Source organism: Vanellus vanellus (assembly GCF_965231255.1).
Source record: "Vanellus vanellus genome assembly, chromosome: 9".
Lineage (NCBI taxonomy): Eukaryota > Metazoa > Chordata > Aves > Charadriiformes > Charadriidae > Vanellus > Vanellus vanellus.
The window spans coordinates 20,571,073-20,596,752 of record NC_138914.1 but is presented as its reverse complement, the minus strand read 5'-3'; the positions used below and the strand labels follow the sequence as shown (position 1 = coordinate 20,596,752).

The window sequence follows — 25,680 nt, the reverse complement described above, 5'->3', positions numbered from 1 at the left end:
TAGGTCAGCTAGAGGGCATTCTTCAGATAAAAAGATTAACTTTCCTCAGACTTGCGTGTGTGTTTGAATGTTCATGATGCACTCAATCCTTTAAATAGTCTTATGTTTATGGCAGACCCTGTTGATGACAAGTCTTTGAATTTGCTATTTGTGTTTCTTTCACTGGTCTGCTGTAAAGGCTGTGTCTATAATAGGTATCTTCCTGCAAATGCCAGTGGAGCATTTTAGCATTGTGGTATGCCTTGCTCAATGGTGAAGGAAAGTCTTTCCTACATTTTTAGTTTTCTACATTGTTGAAACTGCTGCTGGAGGTGCTGGGGTAGTGTTCGATTCACACAGGTGGTTTGACTGCAGTGGCTTGACTTGCTTACTGACTCTCTACAGGCATTCCTTCCCTGATGACCACTATGTGGAGTTCAGCAAGCACTCTCAGGATAGGGTCATTGGCACAAAAGGAGACATTGCCCATGTAAGTACCAGTAAAGGTCATGGTTGTGGAGCTGTGATAAGAGTATAATTCTTCACAGAATATTTATTAACAGATCTGGGGGCTATGATGCTCTGTGTAACTGATGAGCTAAGAGGCTTTAGAGGAAGGCTTTTGAAAGCATCAAATAACTTCTCCTTTGTCTACGGGTATAAACTCGACCATTCCAAACCAACTGCACAAGCAGTGTGCAATGTGTTGCCTCTGCGATTAGTATTCTGGGCAATTGTAGAATCTGCTTTGTTTTGTTCATTTGAGAGATCATGCAGGGCATTCCGTCCCTTCCCCGCACCCCGAAGTTCCCTCCTTTGCCTTCTTTTTCAGTAATAGTAATAACAATAATAATAAAAGTTTTACTGTGAACAGTAAGTAGCTCAGTCAACAGCTATGGGAAATGCCCTATTAAAAGTGTTCTTCTTAAAAGTGTCCACCTTTTGCCCCCTCAAATTTGCAGCTTGCTTTTGGATAATTTAATTTTTACCAATATATTTTCTGATAATGCAGTTGTATTTTGTATGAATAACTGCAAATTTGACAGATGCAGGCTTCAGAGTGCTTCTGCTACTTCTCAGTGTTAATTTGTGTTCGTTATTGACACTGTCTCTTTTGAAAGAGTATTTGAATAAAAAATTGTCATGAAACATAAGTTACTCAAATTATTTATGATTTTACTTAATTCTCTGATTTATTTAAGCAAACATCCATTCCTGCCCCGTTTTTAACTTGGATTTATCTGGAAGTCAGATCAGTTTGTGTATTGTGTTTATCTGGTAAACAGATTTTTTTTTCCAATTCTAGAGGATTTTTTCCTCTCTAAGATTGAACGGGAGCTGGGCTCTGAGGGATATTACAGATCAAATTTATCAGAGAAAATGGTCATAAGCCCTTTGTACTAGTTAAAACCCTTTTTATCTTCCAGCAGTTTGTTGGGGCAAAGCTCAGAAAGTTGTCTTTCTGTGTAAATGCCAGGAATTTTAACTCCTTTTCTATAGTTTCTGGCTTTCCTCCCCCCTCACTGCGTCCTTTGGAGTTTTTATGTTTGTAAATACCATCTGCTCTGAAAGCAGTTCCATTTCTGAAAGAGTGTACCTTGTGACTGCAGTTCCATTTCTGAAAGGGGTACCTTGTGACTGCAGCTTCACAGCCCACTTTTCATAATGGAGTTAGTTTCTTTGGAACTAATCATGATCATATTGAAATATATCAGTGAACCTGCAGTAAGTTAAGTACTGGCCAAAACATGTTGTGAGACTTGGTTCCAGCTGTGAAAAACTATTGAAGGACCGGTAGGAAGGATTATCTTTGGAATGCTCTCGCTTGAAATGGAAAAGCAAAGTGGGAAATAGGGTGATACTGGAAACAATCTAGAAGGGGAACCGTGGGGTGATCTTAGGCACAGGTACGTTACAAATTGTGACTAATCTTTCTTTTTCTTTTTAATCTAAAAGATCTATGATATTCAGACTGGCAACAAGCTATTGACTCTGTTTAACCCAGATCTTGCCAACAACTACAAGAAGAACTGTGCCACCTTTAACCCCACTGATGACCTTGTCCTAAATGATGGTGTACTCTGGGATGTTAGATCGGCACAAGCCATCCACAAGTTTGACAAATTCAACATGACCATCAGTGGTGTTTTCCATCCCAATGGGCTAGAGGTCATAGTTAACACAGAAATTGTATCCTTTGGCCACTGTGGTAAATGATGTGCTGGGACCTAAAGAATCTGCATTGATAAAGAAGTAGCTGTTTGCAGAACTTTATTAATGGTCTGCTGTGTTACAGGTTATGTATGATAACAACGGTTTTCATCTGTGAATCAAGCAAGTAGGGACTGTCAGACAGCTAGCTAATTTAAATCTAGATTCTGCCTCTGATATAGCCTAGAGGAAATACTTAACACACAGAGAGAAGAAGAGAGATTTTCTTTTGTGATATACCCTGTGGTACCTCTGCTCTCTTCCCATCCCTTACCAAGATCAACTTTGAAGCTACTGCAGTAACCTCTCATGACTGTGAATGACATTTTGAGTAAGAACTTTTTCATTTAGAGCATGTGGAAGGGATTGCGGTGCTAGAATGCAACTCTGGTTCAGTCATATTTGCAAGAGGGTGGCAATGAGGTTTCTTGAATGCAATTAATCAGTTGTTTGCCAGTGTGTTGAAAAGGAAATAGAAACTTTCAGTTGTTTGTTGCTCCTTAGCCTGTGTTTTTCCAGTGGGACCTCCGAACTTTCCATTTGTTGCACACAGTACCTGCACTGGATCAGTGTCGTGTGGTCTTCAACTATACTGGCACAGTTATGTATGGAGGTAGGACTTCTCAGTCTTGTATTACTCTCCTTGGTTACCTCTGGTTTGAGATAAGTAGATGCTTTTTCAGTGAAACTGGAAGTTTCAGAGAGTCTCTCAAACTCCAGGCTTTACTGGCAAGTGCAAAGTGGAATTTTTTCAGGATGTTTATGATATGTGTATTGCTGACAAAGACAGTTTTCTTTAACGTCAGCAATATCACAACTCATTTGTGAGATTAAAAATCAACCTATTGAAAAAGAAAATGTGTGTAACAGCAGATCTGATGATGCTTGAGAAAATAATTTTGTCCTCTGTATTAAGTTTCAGTGATCTGCAGTATTAATAAAGGCAGCTCTGGAAGAGCAGGTATTACATGGGTCTTGCCAAGCTATTAAATAAAAAGAAAATTCATGTCACAGTCTGATTTGATCTTAAGTTGATTAATGATAGTGATGAACGGAAGGTGGAGTTGTGGAATAACCTTTCCTTGTATCAGCTATGTTGCAGGCAGATGATGAAGATGACCTTCTGGAGGAGAGAATGAGAAGTCCCTTTGGCTCTTCTTTCAGGACATTTAATGCAACTGATTATAAACCTATAGGTAAGAGTAAGAGAGGAGCAAATAGGTTGGTCTGGAGGTTTGAAGGTTTATTGAAACTTCTGCTTAGTAACATTCACTTCCTTTTCTCTTTTGCATGTGTGGCAAAATTCTGCTATGACCTGTTCTGGTTGAAGCACTGAAATAAGTGTTTAACACTGAAATAAGTTCGAGTATCATATTCTGTCCAGTGTGTGATTGCAGTCCTGGCTTTATTTTCCTTTCCTGTTTCCAAGTAGGGCATAATCTGAGATAGTAGGTCATTTGGCCAAGATGTCATTGGTTGTATTTCAGGAAGCACCTTTTTTGTTTTAATTTTGTTTTCTTTTTCACAACAGCATTTCCCCATGCTGGTGGTTCAAAAGGCTGTCAGTTTGGCCTCCAGCTTGCAGAGCTCCTGGAGCTAAGCTGATTGCAGCTGCAGACATAAACAAATGTGGCTTTTGCTATTGAAAGGAGACATGGCTCACAACTTGGTTGCCACCTGTCCTGGAAGATTATCTGTTGTTTACTGTGCTAGACAAGCCAATAAATGTATTATCAAGGGAGGAGGCACTGTACAGAGCCGGTTAAGAACTTACCTGGCTATTTTTTATGATAGTCTCCAACATTTCTATTCTTTATTACAGGTTGAATTAGTTACAAATGCTTGTTTCACTTTTATTTCAGCTGTTGTTTCTTGTATCAACATTTTATTATCTGCTTTTAGACATATATCGTTAGATCTTTTCTGTCAGCAAGCATTAAGTAACATGCAGTTAACCACTGAGTTTGTTTTGTGATGTTTTCCAGCTACAATAGATGTCAAGCGGAATATCTTTGACTTGTGTACAGACAGCAAGGACTGCTATCTGGCTGTCATCGAGGTAAACGAGCTAATAATAAACTCTGATCTCTGTAGCTGTGGTTTGAGTGTGATGTTTTTTGTTTCTTTTTAAAACCTTCAGAAGTGGCGATTCTAGAGTTCTTACTGTTATTCATGTCTTAAGCAGTGGTGGCATTTTGATGATGGTAAAGATGCTGTTAGTTTTTTTGCTGTCCACACACAACAGTCTAGTTTTTCTGCCTCTGATTCCTTAAACTTCAAAAGACATTTACCTCTCTTCTTCAAACTCTTCCCGCTTTAAAATGTGCAGAGGTTTTCCATCTCATAAACAAAGAGAAATGCATTTTTTCCTATTTATAGCAATAATTTCCTATTAAAATTTGCGTTGTATTGAATAACTGGGAAATGCAATCTTCCTGGGGCTTCCCAAGGAGCTTTTCTGTGAATCACTTTTATTATTAATTTTTCACCTGTCTTCCTAGCAAAAGTCCAGAAACCAAGGATTTGAAGTGAAAATTACCAAGCGAAACTTCTGGTTTGTTAGGGCAAAAGTAAAATTAAACTAATGGGTCCCGTTCTTCACCCTGTAATCAGTACCCAATTTCTTGAACCTGGCTATGTAGGTGTAGTGACTAATTTAAAATCCTCTTGACTTAACACTCTGATCCTTAGAGACCAAAAAAAAAGCAAGTAAAGAGTTTGTAGTAGGTCAAGCTTCATGTTTAACAACTGAAGTTGGAGTTATCAAGGTTGTGAGGCTAAGATATGAAAATTTTCTTTTAAATGAGTCATTGGAAATGTTACTTCAGTGCATGTGGTAGCAGTGGTTGCTGGGGTGTCGGACTGCTGTCTTCGGGAACTCGTGCTATATGACAGCTTTTAGCATTCTCTCAAGGCATATAGTTCAATGATATGATAGGGAGGCAAATTTGAAAGGAAGTGGTGTGCCGTTAGGTGAGAACTAACCCAAAGCATGTTATGGATCCAGTAAAGGTTTTAAGTCTACTAGTAAGAGTGTAACTTAGAGATGACAGAAGCAGAAAGTAGGTATTTATATCACTCGTGGGCTGGTCCTTGAAACAAAAAAGACTTGGGTTTAGTGCTAATTGCACTGCTGCTAGTAAATGGGAGGGAAGGATTTTGGTAATGTTTCTGTAATTGAGATCAGATATGGAATTGAATATGAACACTGAGCTTAATTCCCCGGGCTAACTGCTGTGTGGGCATCTCCCCTTCAGAATCAAGGGAGCATGGATGCCATGAACATGGATACAGTTTGCAGACTGTATGAAGTGGGCAGGCAGCGTTTGGCAGAAGATGAAGAGGATGAAGAAGAAGATCAGGTGAGAAGTATAGCATTAACCTGGTTCTTCAAGAGTAGCTGTTAGCCATCTACATGTGAGAAGCCGCAGATGTTCATTTATTACCTACAAAGTATAGGTGCCTCATTTGGTCTCACCTAATGTAGAATAGATCCGTTTACTGTCAGTGTAAACTAAGAGTACCTATGCAGAACCAGTGTGAACGGTAACTTTGTGCACTGTAAACCAACACGATCATTTATAGTTTATTAATTTCCCAAAGTGTTTCAATCTCGATCAGAAACTTTGCTGTTTATTCTGCTTGTTTTTTAAAATATTTTGACACCCAGCAGAGACAGTAGTGTTTGAGGTTTTCCTTTTTTTGATTCCAAGTCTCATACTTGGGCACAACTTGTCACCAATTTTTGAATGAGACACAACTTGTGATTAATGCAGTGAAACTGCACAGTGCTTCTATATAGCACAATGTTTTAAGAATTCTAAAGAAAGTTTTAGGTTTGCATTGGGATGTGTTGTTTTTTCTTCTCAGATCAGCCATTTGATCTCTGGCAACTTGACAAGACCTAAGAACTGCAATAAGTGCTCCTCAGTGCAGTTGGTGGAATACACAGTAGCACGCAATACTTACTGCAGTACAATGAGGATTAAAGACAAATTTGTAGCTTTTTGGGTGTCAGGTTTTGTTGTTTTTTTGTTTTGTTTTGTTTTGTTTTTGAACAGGCAAAGACCTTATGCTTCAATTCCCTAAATATTTTAAATGCATTATTCTCTGCTTTTTGGTGTCTGCATTCTAATAAATCATATACCTGTATCTCCTGTGAGAAAAGCTGACTTCACCTTTTTCCAAAGAATGCCAGAAGGTAATATTTTGGTGGGTTTCTTCCAGACTCCATGGAAAGCTGGATTTCTGATACCCTTTCTGTCTCTGAATCTTCCTATTGCCAAGTTAAAACTTTTACTTTCTAGTTCAGAAGACTGGATAGCAGATCCTAGGAGAGAGTAATTTTCTTTGCAGTTGGTTGTTACTATTACAGTTTCACTGTAATCCTGAAGGTAAAGCAGTAGTTCTGTTTTGCGTACAGAGTTTGCTCTTCTGTCCTCGTAATGTGCTACAAGGTTGCACTTGAAGTCTTGGTGTTCTTATGAAATCATTGGTCACTGTTTCTATCCCTAGATTGGATGGATTCAGTTTAGGAACTTTTAGGACGGGTGAAGAGTAGAATTCCTTGGGAAGCAATGAAGGGGGGGAAATTACTATTCCTTCCAAAGCGTTTATACTTTCATCCAGTGCTTGCCTCAGGCATTAGTTTCTATTTGTCTCTGCTTCCATTGTTTTTGTTCTCATTCAGTGTATTTTAGTAAAGTTATTCACATTTTCTTTATAAAAATCTCAAAAAATTGTTTGTAGCAGAAATTGATTTTGCATTGTACAATGATTAACTAGTGGCTGTCAAGACACTGTTTTGCGATATCACTGGTAAGTGTTGACTTAAGTGGAGATCTATATTTGTATAAGAAGACGCAGTCTGAATGCTGTTGGTTCCAGGCTGTAACACTATGTACCAAGCAGAGATAAGGTATCTACCATCCATCAAATATGATTGGGGATGCTTCCTGTCTTACAAATGGAGGTGGCCCCAGGCAGAATTTAAGTATCTTAAAAGCTTTTCTCTAAACCTTATGGAGTATTCAAACAAAGCTGCTGTGGGATTGATTTGCAGGCTAAGAGTGACTAGTTGATACTGTGTAATTGCTGCTTTTTATGGTCTTCATTTCTAGGGTGTATAGATGTTTCCTAGACAGTAACTTTTAGGGATAGTTACAATCAAGTTGCTTTAGTAAGAGAGATTTGGTTTTAATATAAACAACACTTATGAACCCAAATTCAATTCGACCTATATATATTCAGCAAAACATAAACTAAACCCCTTGTGCTCTGTCCTGTAGCTGTTCAGTCTTGTTCCTCCAGGTTTGTTGTAGTCTTGGGCTTACAAAATACAGCTTTTGTCTCCGTAGAGGTTTTCCAGAATAAAGACGGAATCTCTGGCACATTTATCTGTTAAGGCCAACAAGAGTCATTTGTTTCCTGATGATCAGGAGTTTTCTGTGTATGCATATGCTCTCACATACGTAGGTGTGTACTACTTGCCTAGTTACTTTCTGTGATTTAGGCTTTGAAAAATTGGAAATAAACTTTCAAACTTGTTTGGACTTCTCACAGATATTCTAGAACACCTTCTGGCTAAAAGAAGATGCTTTCTGATCTTTTTCATGAAAAAGTGGTGTGGGGGGAAATCCATGTGAATCAACATTAACCTGGTATGTCTTTGGTCGAGATTTTTAGAGCAGATATTAATCTGTTTGGCCCCTGTATCTTCACACCTTGACTTTATGCATATATGTATATTTGTCTATGGTCTACATGGATCCACGAGTACAGGGTTTTTTTGCCTGTAGAGAAGAAAATGAGTACTCAAATAGAAACATTTTTGATGGGCAAACCTTGCTTGGAAGCCATGTGATGCAGAATAAAATTGCTTTAAAAATTGTGCTTGACACATGTTAAGAACTGTGGAGAAAAATATCTGCCTAACGTTTTTTACTTTAAATTTTGACGCCTCATGATGTCAGTTTTGACAAGCGTCAACTGATAGCTCTGTGACAGATTTTTGAAAAGCAAGAGACTGAGTCCATAAAATGCAGGGGTATTGGGTCTATAGATATCTTTCAATTCCTTCTTTCATTTAAGCAAAGAAACAAAACTATATTACTCCCCCTTTCTCAAACCAAACCTTGTAAAATCAACTGATCTGTTACATAAATTACCCTCAAATTAAACGGTCAGGCTGACTTAGCTGGGTCGTGCATGGCACTGCTGGAGTAAATGTTTATGGTTTTGTTTGAAATGCTTGAGAATAGCACCACTGTAGCTGGGTGCTTCCTTGGTTGCTATACTAGCCTTTCATAGCTCCGGAAAGCTGCCTTTTCCTAGTTATGGCCAGTAATCCAGAGTTGTCAAGCCTTGTTAAACAGAACAAACACTAAATGGATATTGATACTCTGTGGTCTGTAATTACTACAATAACTGAGGGAAAGTGAAGATGTAACATGCTTAGCAAGAGCCAGTTCGTGAGCTGCTTTTGCTGGGTCTTTTACTCCAAGAATATTAGTCTTTCTGCCTTGAACTTTCACGAGTTTTGTGTTATTTCGCTGCTGGGTGAGTATTTAAACAGGTCCATCAGTGACTGACAGTCTCGCTGACAAGAGAACATAGCAAAACTATGTTCAGTCAATGGGAAAATAGTTCCCTGTTCTTTGGTCCTGCAGTAAGATCCTCCTCTTCTTCCTCCTATATTTGCCACTGTTTTGCTACAGTCTTTCAGAGTTAGACTTAGCAAAAATAAGATGGGTATTTGAGTTACTGGTATAGATGCTGGACCATCTTTTGGTTGTTAGCTTGCTTAATTCTTATTTATTTCCCTTTCTTGGCTGATTAGTATTCCCTGTTTCACTTGGTAATCTGCTGTCTTCTGTAGTTTGACAGACCAGGCATTTCAGAGGAAATGATGCAAAGGAAAGTGTGGCCTAGAAATAGTGCACAGCAGTTGCCACAGGCTAGAAAAGGAGACTTCAGAAATATTAAGTGATCAGAAAAGCTAAAACCAAGGGAACTGGCTGACCACAGAGTAGACTCAAAATTGTGAAACTTAAGTCTGGATGACGTGCTCTTCTGAGTGGATTACAAGATTTTCAGTCTGTGCATTTTTACCTCTTTAGTTTAGTTTTTCTTTCCATGTTAGTTCTTTAAGGCCTATTTTTTCTCTCTGTGGTACGTGTAGGTGATGTTGCATCTGTGAGGCTCAAGTAGTATTCTCAGTTATTGTCATGTTCAGAGAGATCTATGGCTTCAGCAGCAGATTGCTTCACCTAGCTGTCCCTGTCCTATAAAGTGTGTTCTACTTCTTTTGCCAGAATTGAAGAACTGTTAATTATCCTGCAGTGCTTCTGGGCTATCGAAATGGTGATGGTAGGTGTGTAATTTGTCTTTTTGCATTGGTTTAGAAAATTCTAGGTGATGTGAAATGAAAGCTTTGGAGACAAGGCAATAAAGACTCGAAAGACAATCACTGTTCTAATGTGGTTTAGCCAGGATGGAAAATGTTTTTCCCTTAGCTTTCGATGTGGTCTTTGTGATCCCAGTTTCTACTTTTATTTTAGGACTATCCCCCTATCTGACTGCAACAGCAATTCCACTGTACTTTTATTGCTGTTGGTTTGATATAGATTTATTTTCATGCAGGTACTTATTTTCTGGGGAAAAAAAAACCACAAACCTTAATCTGTATTGGCACACATATTGGGGAACCATCAGACCATGGTGGTGCTTTGTCATGACAAGCTGCCTAGAATGATTTATGTCATCAGGGACCCTTAGTTTTTCAGGAACTGTTCCTGTAACTTTTGAAGGTACGGTTTCTTTTGAAATCTTGCTCAAGATGAAATGGTTTACAGGATAATAGCTGGGAACAAGTATTTTCAGATAAATGTCTCAACTGATAAAAATATACATGTGGTTATTGCAGACCTTAATAGGAATCTTTGAACTTAGTTGCAGCTGGGGAGACTAAGTAATGAGTGGTTTCCATCAAAGACTTTTTCACATAACACACACATCTTTTGAACAGGCATCCTCCAAAACAGATATTTAAAAAGGAAAAAGTTTTCTCAGTACCTGTACTTCTTACCACTTTCTTAGATAGCAGCAAACGACTGTGACTGCTTCAGCCTATTCTGCTGTTTCAGAATTGAGTTTCACTTGCTGTCAGTGCAAACAGAGGAGATTCTTGGAAACGGAAAAGTAATTTGAATTTTCAGAAGGCTAGACCTAGTTTATGGAGTAAAACAGCTTCAGCAGAGATAAAAGCATATTCTGCCTGTTCAGTGACAGAAATCAAAGGTTGACTTCCTCTCACCTAACGCATTTTTCTAGAGTTCCCAGAGTAGTTGGGATCTAATAAAATAAAAGCTGCCTCAGCTGTGATGAGAACTGTCAGCCAGAAGCTTGAGAAAATAAAGGAACAAACTCTTGTCTGTAGAGGGAGCGTTCATTTACCTGCCAAATTTTGAAACTCCTTTACACAGTATTGTTTTTTTGTTATGCAGTTAAAGGAATGGACTTATTTTTGTGAGTTGAGAATGTGAGATCAGTGAGAAGAAGGAAGAGAAGCAGATTCAGAAATTGCACCTAGTTCTGGACTCCTTATATTATTTCTGAGCGCTACAGCACAGAGAATATAATAGTCATAATTTTATCCTTAGCATTAAGGAATATATCAACTGTGAAATGAGAACTTGCACATGCCTCAAAGAGGACAATGACTCTGGAGTTAGATTGATTATCATCAGGTACATACAGTCATGTTACAATGAAAATATTTCATATGCAAAAACAGAGTATTGGTCAAAAGAGTCCCAGTTGAACACGCCAGTCCAACAGAGGTACAGTTACTTTGAAGTTTTTGTTTATCTGTGTCATGGACGCTTTTTCATTCATCACAGGTAAGTAGTCATTGTTAGACAAGCTATAAACCTACTTACATAGACTACAAGAATAACTGCTTTTTTATTTCTTCACTTCATGTTTTGCCTCTGACATACTCTATGCTGTGTGCTGTTTCCTGTATTAAATCTGCACATACCTACATCTGCATAGAAGCCTATGGTAAGATTCCTTGCTTGTTATATATAATAACTTCTGCGCTTTCCCAGGCTCCTAAGTTTTTGGCTCTGTGACCTCATTAATGGCTATGAAGAGCTAGAAATTCTAAAACTGAAGTAGCTAAGAAGGTAAAAGTAGGTGCAGCCCTGTAGTGGGAAGGAGATGAATACTTGGAATTAATTTAATGGTGTGATAATAGAAAGTGAATTTGGGCTTGCTAGCTGAGGGGAAAGGGGGAGGCTAGGTAATCTAGGACGTAAAATTCCTTACGTGCTTGACCACCTGGAAGGACTGTTGGCTACATTTAAGCTTTTTCCACTGCCCATTGTTCAGGGAGTGTTAAGAAGCAGGTGGGGGAGGAGTTGGATAGAAACTCTTAAATGACTCAATACTGGACATTGTCACTCCTGAGAATTGCATAGGAAAGGATCAGAAAGTACCAATATGCTACACAGATGCTTTGGAAGAAAATATGACAATTGTCAGAAGATACGACAAGGAGATTGTCTGTGGAGAAAGATAAATTACTAGAACAAGGATACACTTACTCCTCTGGAGTGAAACATTCTTCAGTGAACTTGTATTTGAACAGTGATCAAATGTTTTTTATGAAAGCAAGGCCCCTTCCCATGCTGGAAATAGGTAGTAATTAAAGTAATACTGATAATTTGGAAGAGACCAGACTGCTGAAAATGCATTTGCTTTTCTCTAGGAGAAACCTGGGGAAGCAGGACGAAAGAGAGGGAGAAATAAACTATTTGGTGGTTTCTTGCAAAAGCAAATAAATTGAAGAAAATAATGAGACTCTGGGAAAATTTAATTTCTTTAACAACAAAAAAAAAGACTAGGGGGAAAAAAAGTTTATAGAAGCAGATGATTAGACTTAGCTACAGATAGCCAGAAGTGAATTAAATATGAGCTGAAAAAGTGGGAAAAGCTTCACTGACATTCGATAAACTGTTTTACAGGTAGAGAAAAGGCAGCCTCATAGATGAAAATAAGAACAGTTAGAGTAGAGTAATATCATCTAGCATAGTAATATCATACTGTCTGATATTACTGTAACTTACTTATTCTTACTATTCTAACATATTCAAACTGAGAGGTGCAATAGAGATTGTTTTCAGAGGAAGGGACTGTTGCTGGAAAGCACCTGCAGGTGAGAAGTGGTGACTTTGGAACTGATGGTAGGAGGTGAGCATGGGACTGGGGAAGGAGCAGCTGTGAGATGATCCAGCTGAGCAATTCATAGAGCAGTAGCAGAGAAAGTTGGGCAGAGAACTATTGACATAAATACTTGCTCTGAGCTGTGAATCAACTCCTAGAGTAAGAAAAAGTGAATGAAGTGTTAGATGAAAAGATGAAGTTTTTTGTAACAGCTGAAACCATGACAAATAAGCAAAATATCAGTGACGTGTAAATCTCAAAACTGAGTTAAGGTTTCCAAACCTATTATCAACACTCAAAAAAGACCTGAGATCTTTTCTTGGCAGTTAACAGCCAGCCTAATGTCTATTCGAGAGATTACATAATCTGCAGTTGAGAAGTCTCAAATTCTATTCATCTTGTCATAAAAAAAAATATGGATTCAAGAAATGTAAGAAAACTCTGTAAAATTCTGAAGAGTGCTTATAAAGCAAGCTGGTGTTATTTTTATATACTGCAGACCTGCAGTGCTGTAAGCCATACTTCCTGAAATCACTTTGTACATATACTGATTTGGTGTTAAAATACAGTGCAGAAATATGTTAAAAAAAAAAAAAAATAATCAAAGTTCTGCCTCGTTAACATGTGTTTTGCATCAGAGTTTGAATAGGTGAAAGACTGGGATTTTCCTGAGCCTTTTAATGTTTTTTGAGAGATGAACACTGGTGAATATATTAAGTATTAATAACTTGTACTACCCAAAAAGACAATTTTTTGTGAACTTTGTATGTGCAAAATGAATGGGTAAAGGGGACCAGTGAGAAAGTCCATGATGATGTTGAAAGTCTACGAAGTGCATACAAACATGCATCAAAGAACAATATGGAAGAAAATACATAAACAAAAGCAAAGGGTATTTATTAAGCTCTGAATGGGCTGTAAATACTGGCAACATAAAGAATTATGTCAATCATTTTTTTGTTACAGTACTGCCATGCCTATATATGCCATTCCTTTAGGGGATGTTTCTTTAGTTTTTTCCTTTGTAGTTATAAATGATAAATTAATGGAACCAAATCTACTTGGCTTTCTGAATCTTTACATAAGATCGCAAACTAATAGTAGAGTTAAGTTACCAGTAATTTGCCTTGAGATAATCCTTTGCTATGTAATCAACTGAATCTGTAAGTTAATGTCCAGCTTTTCTTGGACCACTACATCTCTGTAAATCTGCCTGTATGCAGGCATGTTAAAAAGCTGATGTGAATCACTTTTGCCCTCTTAATCATCCTTGAAGTAGTTCTCGGATGAACAAGTGTGTGTTGAAGGTATTTACGTGTTACTGTGTAAGTGAATTAGTGAATTTTGGTGAGTTAGTGAGTGTTGAGAGATTTCTCTAAGATGCACACTTAAATTATTTAATTGTCCCATTTTGCAATCTTATCCTAGAAGAACTGACAGTTCCTGCATCGTTTATACTTGTCTAAAGTATATAAATGATGATACTGTACATTACTGACATTCATGGTTCAACAAGGCCAAGTGTCGGGTCCTGCACTTGGGTCACAACAACCCCATGCAGCGCTACAGACTGGGGGCGGAGTGGCTCGAAAGCTGCCTGGCAGAAAAGGACCTGGGGGTGTTGGTGGACAACCGGCTGAGCATGAGCCAGCAGTGTGCCCAGGCAGCCAAGAAGGCCAACACCATCCTGGCCTGCATCAGGAATAGTGTGGTGAGCCGGACTAGGGAAGTAATCATCCCCCTGTACTCGGCACTGGTGAGGCCTCACCTCGAGTACTGTGTTCAGTTTTGGGCCCCTCACTACAAGAAGGACATTGAGGTGTTGGAGCGTGTCCAGAGAAGGGCTACAAAGCTGGTGAAGGGTCTGGAGGACAAACGTTATGAGGAACGACTGAGGGATCTGGGGTTGTTTAGCCTGGAGAAGAGGAGGCTGAGGGGAGACCTTATCACCCTCTACAACTACCTGAAAGGAGGTTTTAGAGAGATGGGAGCTGACCTCTTCTCCCTGGCGACAAGTGATAGGACAAGAGGAAATGGGTTCAAGTTATGTCAGGGCAGGTTTAGATTAGATGTTAGGAAGCATTTTTTCACTGAAAGGGTTATTAAACATTGGAATAAGCTGCCCAGAGAGGTGGTGGATTCACCATCCCTGGAGGTGTTTAAGAAAAGGGTAGATGAGGTGCTTAGGGACATGGTTTAGGAGTGGTGGTGTTTTTATCAGGGTAGGTTAATGGTTGGACTTGATGATCTTAAAGGTCCCTTCCAACCTCACTGATTCTATGATTCTTAAGTCTTTTTGAGTTAAACTGTTACAAACCCTTTGTGTAGATGGTGTTTTTCAGCCTAAGCTAGTCTTTATTAGTTGAGTCCAATTTCTCTTTAGTTGAGTCAATTTCCAAGTTAAACTGGGGCCTGTCCCTGTATGGACATCCTGCTTACATCTGTGGATAGCTATTCCGCACTGAAGTTGCACCCTCCCTCTTTGCTATCCCCTTATAATTATAACTGGGGTTTGTTTTGTTCTCTTGTTCACTTAACTTGGCAGCTTTGTCTTTGTTCATTGCGTTATTTTTGCAGCCATTTTGCTTTAACTGGGGTGAATCAGGACGGTAAGAAGTGGGGCCAGGAAGCTGTTTTGTGTATGAAACAGGGTGGGTGTTTCTTAGATTGAAATTTCTTTATCTTAATTGCGACGCTGTGTTTTTGAAGAGCAGAAAGAGTTGGTCACGCAGGTATGGTGATACTATAATAACCTCTGTGTTGCAGCTGTTATGTAGTGACATCTGTGTATGCTAGAGATGAAGGCGAGTAACACTGGTATGGTATTGAGAACACGGAAAACCCCTAGTATTTGTGTTCACTATAATATATAATAATAAAATTAATATGTATCTATATAATTACAAATTTGAGCCTCATTAGGGGTCAGTGGGTACTCTACTTTAAACTGCTCTATTCTTGGCATCTATCAAGGTAAAGCTCCCTTAAATTAATCCTACAAGCAATTAATAAATATACCTGAATCGCAGTGTAACTAAAATGGGTAGCAGTGTGACATCCTTAATTCAAAAGCTGGCCTCCATCATGTCCCTGTGAGTGTTGCCTACTCTATTTAAAAGGAACCATTAGATATTTTTCTTTTTTCCTCCATCATAGCCTCAGGTTAAACTTGTTTGTAATCTTACCCGAATTACATGGGAAGACAGGGGTATGGTCTGGCTGCACTGTAATAACAGTGCACCTGGCTGTAGAGCAGGCAGTGAGTCAGAGTGCTAGCAGCAAGGTAGAACGTTTTACAGAGGGAAGGTTATGAGATGGTCAGTTTGTGATTCTACAGTACTACCCTTGTGTCTTCTGTAAAGGTAACTGGCAACTGTGAAGTAGTTTCTATTGGAGAGGGAAGAGAATATTCTCTAAGGAAGCGGAGGAGGAATGCGAGGATTCTATGAGCAGTTCAAGTTCCGATCTGAGCAGCTTTTATAGAAAACCACCCAAATAGAAGAATATCTTTAGGCATCTAAAGGAGTTAGTGATGGCTGAAACAATCCCTTGATACTGTTTTTTAAGTCGTGGCGTGTGCTGGTCTATGGGTGCTGTGGATCAGTTTACTCCAGTGAGGACGGTAAGTGCAGATGCGTGCTTGTTTTGCACAGATGTGCGTGCTGGTTCTTTTTTCTAGCAGCACCTGTGCCATTGCCCAAAGCTCTTGGGAACTACTGATGAGTAGGTAGGAGCTTACTTTTGCAGGCGTTTCCTTCACGAATCCAGATATGGTTTGGAATAACTGTTCTGCCTGTCTTCCCTTGTGACATTGCACAAGGATTTTTCTCACTGCTCTTACTCAGCATGCTTGCAGGAGTCATTGGGGAAGGCATGCCGGTTTTTATCTGTACATGGATCCCTTATGCGAGATGGTTGTGGTAATCTGATGAGGATACAGTCTAGATATCCAGTCTGTTAATGGGTATCACTTACATGTGACGGTGTTAGGTCTGAGGAAAGACCAGGTGGAGTCTTGCTCAGCTATATGTCCCACAGATTGGTTTTGGGAGCAGAAGCCCAGTGTGCTTTCCTAAGAGGGATCTCACCACAGCTATGCAAGCCTTGTCTTTCTAGACTGAAGTATTGGAGTGTGCCTGCAGAGGTTTGTGCTTGGAGATTGTTCAGAAGCAATGCAGAATTAATTTGCCTGTTACTTAGCAGAAGCACCACATTTCCAAGTTCCTGTTTGTGTCCTTTAAAACATGACAAGGTGCAGGTTTTCCACTTCCTAAGATCAATCCTCTTGAACTGTGTTCTGGGTCATTCAGCTCAGTAAGGATGGGCACTCTCGTCGCTCTCTCTCTGTCACGTCCACATGTGGCTTCTTGCAGCGTGGTTTTCACACTATTTCCTGGTTTACCAAGGACAGCTATGATTTAGATCCCATCTTACTGTTCTTCAGTGGTTCTTAAATGAGTGTGGCCTGATTTTAATCACCTGCTTTGGATTAAGTAATTTAAACTGGAAAGGTGGAAACACTGATTTTGATTCTCTAGTCTTCCGTTACTATTTGTATTTTCACACAGGATTTTTTTTCTTCACTGGTTGGTATAATCCTTCAAAGTTAATTTGCAACTAAATATCCACCCTTTCTGTGTAATTTGGTGCTTATTCTTGTCAGCCTGAAGAAATCTTTACCTTTATACAACTATGTTTCATTTCATCCTATATTTAAAGGATGATATTGCTGTATATGTCTTGCCTTAAGTTTGAATTAAGATGTTGATAAAATAGTATTTCAATTTCGCATAAATACATTAAATGTGAAACATAATCAAATTCAGTAGTTCTGACATTTTCTTTTAAGTAATTATGGGTTATATATTTAGGAAAAAAATTATTTCAGAAATTCCACAGGTGTGGAAATTAAGAGGGTACTTAACTCATTTCAGAAGCCTTTAGGTTTCAACTACACGGACTCTAAATGAATCTCATAGACAGTACACTTTTTTCCTTATGTCTACCGTTGCCTCTCTATGTCCAGACACTGAAAACCTTGGCTTAATTTTTCCAAGCTTTTTATATACATTGATCTCCTCCTTTCCAACTTCAGAGTTGTTTGGAGACTGAAAAAGGAAAATAAACTCTCCTGCTTTTTCTGTTTTTAATCAGTTTTTCAATTCTGAATAGAGCAATAAAGTTTAGACATTGGTCTCTCTGCAGATACTGCATAGAACAAAAGTAAAAGTGATTAGGGCAAAAGCTTTTATACTCCATTCAATACATTTTATGGAAAATTATGCTCATCATGGCACTGCAGTTTAAAACTGTGAATTGCAAGTAAGGTATTTCCTCTCCCAGTGTGTATACGACTCAAAAAGCAATGTATGTTTATTTGAGGACTCATTGACTCAAAGTAAGGTTTGTAATTGGCTGAAATAAGCATAGGCTTTAATACAGGTTATTTTAATTTTATACTTAATATAAGTTCTTTCAGAAAGAAAACTGTAAGTAGCAAACCAACATTTTTATACTGTAATCTCCGTTTATTAACACAGCACTTCTAGTCAGTAGAGGAGACGTGGCTGCCTTTTGCAAGTGAAGAAACAATAAAATTTGCCCAGGCTTTTTGGCATTCCTTGTTTCTTTTGCGTATGACAGATGTTGGATTTGTGTGGGTGTGGTGGATGTTTTTATAGCACTGACTGAAGAAAAAGTAGGTTGGGGAGATGACAGTGAGGTCTTTTTTTCCTCTGTCCTTTTATATCTGAAAATGCAAACAGTCTAAACAGCACAGTGTGAGTGTGGTGAGCTTGAGGACCAAACTAACCTTTGAAGCAGGCTGTTAAATATCTCTCTTAACTGCTTCATAATTTTGCAAAATATGTTCCCTCCCAAAACAAAGGGGCAGTTAAGACTGAATGACTTGAGCTGCCTTCCTGCCATGTGAGAGCATTCTGTTCGAGGAAAAGGGTGTTACGCTGAGAAGATGTGCAGGCATATTGAACCCTTACTTCGAGTCTTGGAGACTTCCTGGAGCTTGCCTTCTGATGGCACTTTTTGGCCTCTCATTTGTCTGGAAGAACGACAGGAGTGTAACACTTCTTCCCACTCAGTTTTATCTGCTAGACACAGATTTCTGGATTTGATCTGTATAATGAGAAATTCAGTTGCTTTATTGAATGCAAATTTTTACGGTTTGATAGAGAAAGATCTTGATCCACAGGTAGATACCAAAGATGAGATTTCTGAGCTGCTTTAAACAGTTCTATCATCTGAAGCTGAGTGATTCAGGGACTGGTTTAGGTTAATAGTATCTTTCCCTATATTTTACATCTCATCTAAATCAGGAATGACTGAGAGACTGAGCATCCATGCTGCATGCTGTTTGATGCAAAGCAGAGGTTTTGGTCCAGTTGAAACTAAAGCAGTTTGTACAAGACTAGCAACAAAGCCATGGATTAACAGGTCTTATGCATGTCCTTCTCAAGAGTGCATTGTGGTGACATGTGTTGATGGCCAGTATTGGAGAGGAGCTTGAGCCAATAGTACCTGTGTTGCATTTTGCAGATAAGACTTTGCAGGCCTGCAAATGACCTAGCATGTGTCATGTTCTGTAGTTTTGGAGAGAAACTGTTGATATGGGTGACAGGAAAGTGTTAATGTCGTGTGATGTCTGGGTATGGGGAGAAGTCAAAACTATAGGTATGTTTTCTTCAATTATTCTTACTCCATTTTACCTTTGCTCTAATGTCTGCAATGGACTATTTTTGCTGTCTTTATAGGAGGAGGAAGAGCAAGAGGAAGAAGATGATGATGAAGATGATGATGATACAGATGACCTTGATGAACTAGATACAGATCAGCTGCTGGAGGCTGAGCTGGAGGAGGATGAGAACAATGAGAATGCTGGTGAGGATGGAGAAAATGACTTTTCTCCCTCTGATGATGAGGAGCTTGCCAACCTCCTGGAAGAGGGAGATGAGGGTGAAGATGAAGATTCTGATGCTGATGAGGAAGTCGAGCTGATTCTTGGAGACAGTAAGTGTGTGCCCAGCTTGGTGACCACAGGTGACCTTGTCCTCTGTTTAATGTCCTGACAAATATGCAACATCCTGAAATGATTTAGCTGACTTTCCCCCTCGATGGTATGAAAGGCACAAATCATCATGCTTGTTCACCTGTGGCCTCTCAAAGTAATCCGTAGGTAAAAACAGCTCTTATCTGAGAGAACAACTGTTAGTTTTGGAAAGGAAAGCCTCTCCTTTCTGCAAGTGCTCCCAGGTGTGTGTGTGTGAGAACTTAAAGGCAGGCCAAGAAACTCTATGTGAAGAAGCCTTGTCTGCTTGCTTGCCTGTCCTGCCCTTCAAAGGGATGCTGGTTGAACTGTTACCTCACCTGTCTTCTCTGTCTCATTTGTACCTTTGAGGACAGAGAAACATTTTTGGTCCTTGGTGCTACTCTTTCTCTTTTGTAATTGCTTAAAGTGCTAAACCAACATTGCATTTCTGACTTCACTTCCTTTTTTAGACTGTTCTGAAGCTAACATAACTTTTGGGATAAAATTTAAATTGTTCTCTTTTTCTGGCATTCCACAAATATAGAGGTTTGAAAAGTTGACAAAGTATGTGTGTGTATAAGAAAGTAAGTTCTGAACTTCTTATGTTGCAATTCAATTTGGAAAAAGGCTTCACAAGAAAGAGAAAGTGAGTAGGATGGCATCAGGCTTGGGATTTATGACACCAGATTCTGTTCTCTTTTTTGCAGCACAATTTTTGAGTATGCGTGGCCAAGCCACTTAATTCTTTTTAATTTCCAAGCTGTAAAATGGGGGTATTGTAGCTACCATAAGTTAAAAGGTTGGTAAGGATAAGTCATTACAGTGTGCAAGGTGTTTGAAGTCCTGCAGTGATAGGAGATTAATGTGAGAGCTGAGGTGGGAATCAACCTTCTCTGCCAACGTGCTGGAGGATTAAGCATGCCAGGCCTCTGTTTTGGCACTAACGGGGCTGGCAAACTCATTCATGTCCCTCTTTTCTGTTAGAATGTAGCTCAGTTGTTTTTAAGGATGTGGCCACATCAGGTTGCCAGAGTTATTCTCTGGGGTCCTCTTGATGGCAGTAGGTATACAATGCAGGGCCATACAGGACATTTATATAGCTGAAATTCATTGATAGCATATTGCAGTTCAGCATTTGGGATTGCAGATAACTTCTGCCTGTCCCAGTAGCTGGCAGGACCTTCTTGACACAACTCCACTTCTGCTTCCTCAGAGGGTGCAGGGCCAGAAGCTATTAAGAGAGCACCCAGAGTGCTGTAACTTGAATTGTCCAAGAGACAGAATGGAAGGGAAGTTCAGGCCATTTCAATAACTATTCCTGTAACAAAACTAGGTGCTGCTTGACAGTTCCTTCAAGTGTGCTCTGCAGAGCACTATGTATTATGAAATGGTTGCATCTGTACACTGTTTATGGATAGAACCACTTGATTAGAACTTTGATCTGGTGTCGCTGTGGAGCTGCAGCCAGCCCATCCTGTGGCTGTTGGGTTGCTTAGCAGCATCTTTGGGAACTACAGCAGGGTCTGCAGCTCTGCCAGGCTGATGTATGCGTGGTCCTTGCACAGGGTTTGATGAGTGGGGTTCTGTGGCTTCTTCTCTCTGACTTCAACTTCATCTGGCTTGATTTTTTTGCTCACCTGGCAAGAGCAATTAAAATTTCCCCCTCTCCTTTGCTTATGCTATGTTCCAGAATTAAAAGTTGTAAGGGCACTGACACTGTTGCAAAGTACAGATCTGAAGCATGGTGATGTATCTGGAGTGCTTCCTACTGCAGACCCTTGCTGTATGTTAAATGAACCTCCATAACATACAGTGGGTGTGCTTCAAAACAGAATAATTCAAACAACAGTTGAAACAGTGGCTTTGGTTCCTTATGCTTTAGCAGAGGTTTTATTTCCTTTTCAGGGATAATCCACGGAGAACCTTTTAAGTACAAATTTGTCTTTCTCCTCCTTTGTCACCACCTTAGGGAGGGTGGATCTGTTTGTCTTGTCCAAAGCAATTTATGCTTTGTGCAGATCTTTCAAGAGCTTTTTCCTGGGCCAGTGGAGTGTCCTTTTGAAAATGCATTTGTAACATAGGATGGAAGAAATATATGGAATTCTCACCAGCAGCGTAGATGACTAGTTTCCTCTTTTCTTCTGTGATCGAAAATGGCAACTTTCAGGCAGGTCTACAAGCTTCTGCCAAGCAGTTAGCTGCAATCAGGTTTACTTATAGACTTATATAGAGCTCAAAATTGGAAGGTTGTGTGGTGGACTGGAGAATAAAGAGTTAGGAGATCCCTTTTCAAAGCTTGCTTCTAGTGTTTTAAAAAAAACGCTACTGCTTTTTCAGCTTCTCCTCTGGAGTTTCTGGAGTGTTGTATCACTTGTGCTTCTTTCCCTCTTACTGTGTAAGTGTAGCTGCTGCAGCATTGACTGGTGTTTTGCAAGTCCCCTTACATGGCTGTAGCTGTTCTGGGAGTGCTGATGACCGCTCAGATCACAGTGGAAGGGCAGCTGGCCAATCTTCGGGGAGGAGGGTTGGGGGAAAGGGTTTGTGCCCTCTGCTGCTTGCTTGTGATTTTTTTTTTTTCCTAAGGAAAGCATCTGAGAAGGGGTGAACCTTCCAGAAAGCCTTGCTTACCTGCAGGCATTTAGAGATCCAGTATAACTGAGGTGGCTAAGAGGAAGTCTCGGTGTCTTTTTTTTTAACTATTTTTAACACCTAGTTAACTGCAGCATCCAATGAATTCACGTAAGAAAAAGAACCAGCATCACCTCTAAGGTAAGGCAGGAGACCTTGCTGCCAGAGCTGCTACCACTTCCCTCTTGCACAACTGAGGGAGGAGAGATCTTATGTTTAAAGATAAAAAGCAAGTGTGTGTGTGTGTGACTGCTTCTGGCAAATCCTTTCATGTCTTCATTCTGTACCACAACAAAGAAAACCAGGAAAAGCAGAATTTTCAGGTCACCTTTAATGAGTGCCATGCAGTTAAATTCATCACAAACTTTTGGGTTGCTAGGGGAAGGTTCTAATTGTATATGGATTGCTTCCCCCTCTGTTGGGAGGTCCCCAGTTGTGCTGTGCAGAGGGGAGTGACAGGCTAAGAAGAACCCAACACTGAGAAAGTCGGGGTCTAACTTACTGCATAATGAATTAGCCCCGTGTATGTTATATGGAGGCCATATTTTACCGCATCAGGTTGGTGGAACTGTCAAGCTTGCTTTGAGTTAACAGCTGTGAGGAATGCCTGCCAGATCTGTCCAGCCCCCAGCGTGAAGAGGTGTCGCAGTTAGATGTGCACAGTAAGTTGTACAGGCAGCTCATGTGCAGATGCTGGTGTCCTTCCCATCTTGCCATGGGGGGAAGAAACTACCAGCTAATGGAAACTGCACTTGCTAAAGCTGCTCTCCTCTTGACCCTCTGTTTTAACCAGGGAGAGAAAGCTCTGGTGCAGATTTGCTAACTGCTTTTGATTGATTTGAAATGCACTAATGGTGCTAGCTGCCTCCGTCATTGCTGGGGAGTTGCTGGTCTCAAGCAGGTGGTGGCCATCTCCTGTAACTATGAATGCGTTGCCTTGCTAAGCAGCCCTGACAGCTGTGTTCTCCCACAAAGTGAACATAACCTACATGTCTCCTTTTCAGCTGACAGCTCAGATAACTCTGACTTGGAGGACGACATAATCCTGTCTCTGAATGAGTGAGGACTGACTGCCAGGCGGGGTGTTGGCAGGAGGAGACGCTCCCTTCCCAGCAGAAGACCGGAGACCAAATTGGAAACCGATTCTGAGCACCCCAATCTTTTTTTTTTTCTCCTGGGAAAACCTGAGGAACTCCAGCCCATCCGCTGTCTTGGTTTGAGTCCGTTTGAGGCTCGTGGCTAAGTCTGAGGCTGTACAATAAAGAGACCTGGGGTTAGGCCTCTTTTCTCTCTGCCTTTTTTTTTTTATTTTTTATTTTAGGCTGAGATGACTCTCCTCTTCAAGGAAACTTCTGAAGATATTTCACAATATATTTTCTTTGTATAAAGTTCTTTCCTAAAGAACAGAAATAGTTTTATATAAAACAAAAAAAAAAAAAAAAGGCAGGTGTTCTAGTAAAGAGGGGATGAACTTTGTATTCCTGTAGTACCTTGTTACCATGGGGTAGGTTCAGGGGAGAAAAAATGTTTAAAATTAAAAGAAGAGGCATTTTTATGCAACTACAAAGTGAAATAAGAGGATCATGGTTTCTAATATTGTTGAGGAGTGAGAATATTTTTATTTTAAATATGATTTTATTTTTTAAAAAAAAGCAACAGGTGTTAACACCTGCTAGTGCGCCAGTGTGTTTCAGATGCTTTTGTCCTCCAGGGAAGAGACCCGGGGGTGTTTGTTAACTGAAAGTACAGGCTGTTTAAAGTGGAGATTCTCGCCGTGATACCAGCTATAGTGGGAGGCTGAGATTCTGGCTTGGCCTAGTCAGAGCCTGGTATTCCTGAAGACACAGGGATCTGGGATTGAAGTTTGAACCCTCTTTCTCCCCTCTGCCCTTTGTGGTTCAAGTTTTTTAATCTTTTTTTTTTTTTTTCTCTCCCTCTTGCCCTCTGTGTGGAAACTGCAAATTGAAGGCCTTTTTCTTTAATGTAAAGTGTATTTATTAAAAAATGAAATACAAATCCTGTCTCTGTTTATGGCTGTGAATTGTAGCCATGCATTCCTCTGCCACCCGTGCAAACGTGGTGCTCTGTGCAGCTGAGGGGCTCGGCCGGAGAGCAGCTAGGTGTAGCTAGTGGCTGGGCTGCAAAAGGAAGGGCAAAGTAAACAAAGGGTGAGATTTCTTCGAGTGCAGGCTTTACCCGCTACTCCAGTCTGCAGGGATTCCTAGCACTGCACGACACATTTCACAGTGCCCGTGGGTTCGAATCTGACTTGTTGGTTTGCCTGACAGCCTTGAATTCTCGGTGGGGTTGTGGGCAGCACGGCACCACATCCTCACTGCGCCGTGTGGGAGCTGGAAGGTGCCGCTAATGCCAGGCTGTGATTTTGTTTAGAGGTGTGGCAGAATACGCACTCTGCGGTTCAGGTACAGGAAGCGCAGTGAGCTGCAGGGAGCTCTCACCACCTTGCTGGTGTGTGTCAGAAGGCAGGAGCAGCACTGGGCTCCTCGGCCACGTGTGGTTTGGCATTACATAGGCTGCCTTGTGGCTACACTGGCACAAGTCAAATGAGGTGCTCCTGCTTGTACACAATAAGAAGCTCTGCCCTTAGAAGGGGATTAAAAAAAAATGCAGTTGAGTGTTTGATTTCACTGTACAGCACACAACTGCACAGCTTAGTTCTGCGAGTCAGAACAGGAAGGTAAGTGTACTCGTTGCTTCCTTGGACAAGGCTGCTAAATGTGCTATTTATTCCCAGATGTTCAGATAACATCCACTCAACTTTTTACCCTTTCTCTGTTTTGGCCACTTTCAGAATAGTGTTTGAGGCAGAACAGGGAGCTGGAGGCTTCTCACTCCTTGACACTACAGCAAGTTTTCCACCAAGAACTGTGCTCGTTTCAACTAAGGCTCAAGGTTTTGTTGCTTGAAGAGGAAGGATTTTTTTTTTTTTTAACCAAAAGAAGGGATATCTTTTCTTCCCTCCAGCATCACATCTACTTAATGCACTTAACCAGGGCTGCTTGTTAATAATTAAAAAGAAAGGTTCTGCTGCAACTTATAATGGATAATTGTACCCTACAGAGTCGATAAAGATGAACAAGTTACGATTACTACAGCATTTAAGACCAGCAATTGGAGCAGCATTCTGATTAAATGAGGGGATTGAAAATCAGATATGCCATCTAACAGCTGTGGAAGCCAGGTTCTGCCTTACCAAAAACCATCTTATGCAACTTTACCTTAGAAAATGTGCTGCTCAGGAAGAGGAAAAAAAAAAAATAATAAATCATGTACTCAACTACTAATAACAGAGAGAGATGCTGTGCCAGATGTCCGTATCTTGTACTGGCATTATAACACAGCTATAATCAGCTGCATCTGTTGCTGTTTTGGGGCTGGCTGTCTCGGAGAAGTTTACCAACTAGTTTTGTGAGACAGAACCAAAACATCTCGGATGGAGCTCCTGTTTATAAATTTGACCTGAATCATAGAATGGTTTAGGTTGGAAAGGACCTTGAAGATCATCAAGTTCCAACCCCCTGCCATAGACAGGGACCACTGTAAGTATATGTGCCACCCCTATCATAACTTGA

General features: G+C 40.1%; 1 protein-coding gene across 1 annotated transcript in view; it reads left to right on the top strand.

The window, feature by feature from the left end:
- DCAF1 (DDB1 and CUL4 associated factor 1) overlaps positions 1–23,364 on the top strand; it is a 54,178-nt gene extending 30,814 nt beyond the window's left edge. The window contains exons 17-24 of the mRNA XM_082487955.1: positions 385–469; positions 1,936–2,169; positions 2,710–2,803; positions 3,282–3,386; positions 4,176–4,249; positions 5,448–5,552; positions 19,185–19,440; positions 23,092–23,364. Of these exons, the coding sequence (XP_082344081.1) occupies positions 385–469; positions 1,936–2,169; positions 2,710–2,803; positions 3,282–3,386; positions 4,176–4,249; positions 5,448–5,552; positions 19,185–19,440; positions 23,092–23,150 (1,012 nt within the window). The 3' untranslated portion in view covers positions 23,151–23,364. The remainder of the gene's footprint in view (positions 1–384; positions 470–1,935; positions 2,170–2,709; positions 2,804–3,281; positions 3,387–4,175; positions 4,250–5,447; positions 5,553–19,184; positions 19,441–23,091) is intronic.
- Positions 23,365–25,680: the final 2,316 nt, after the last annotated feature.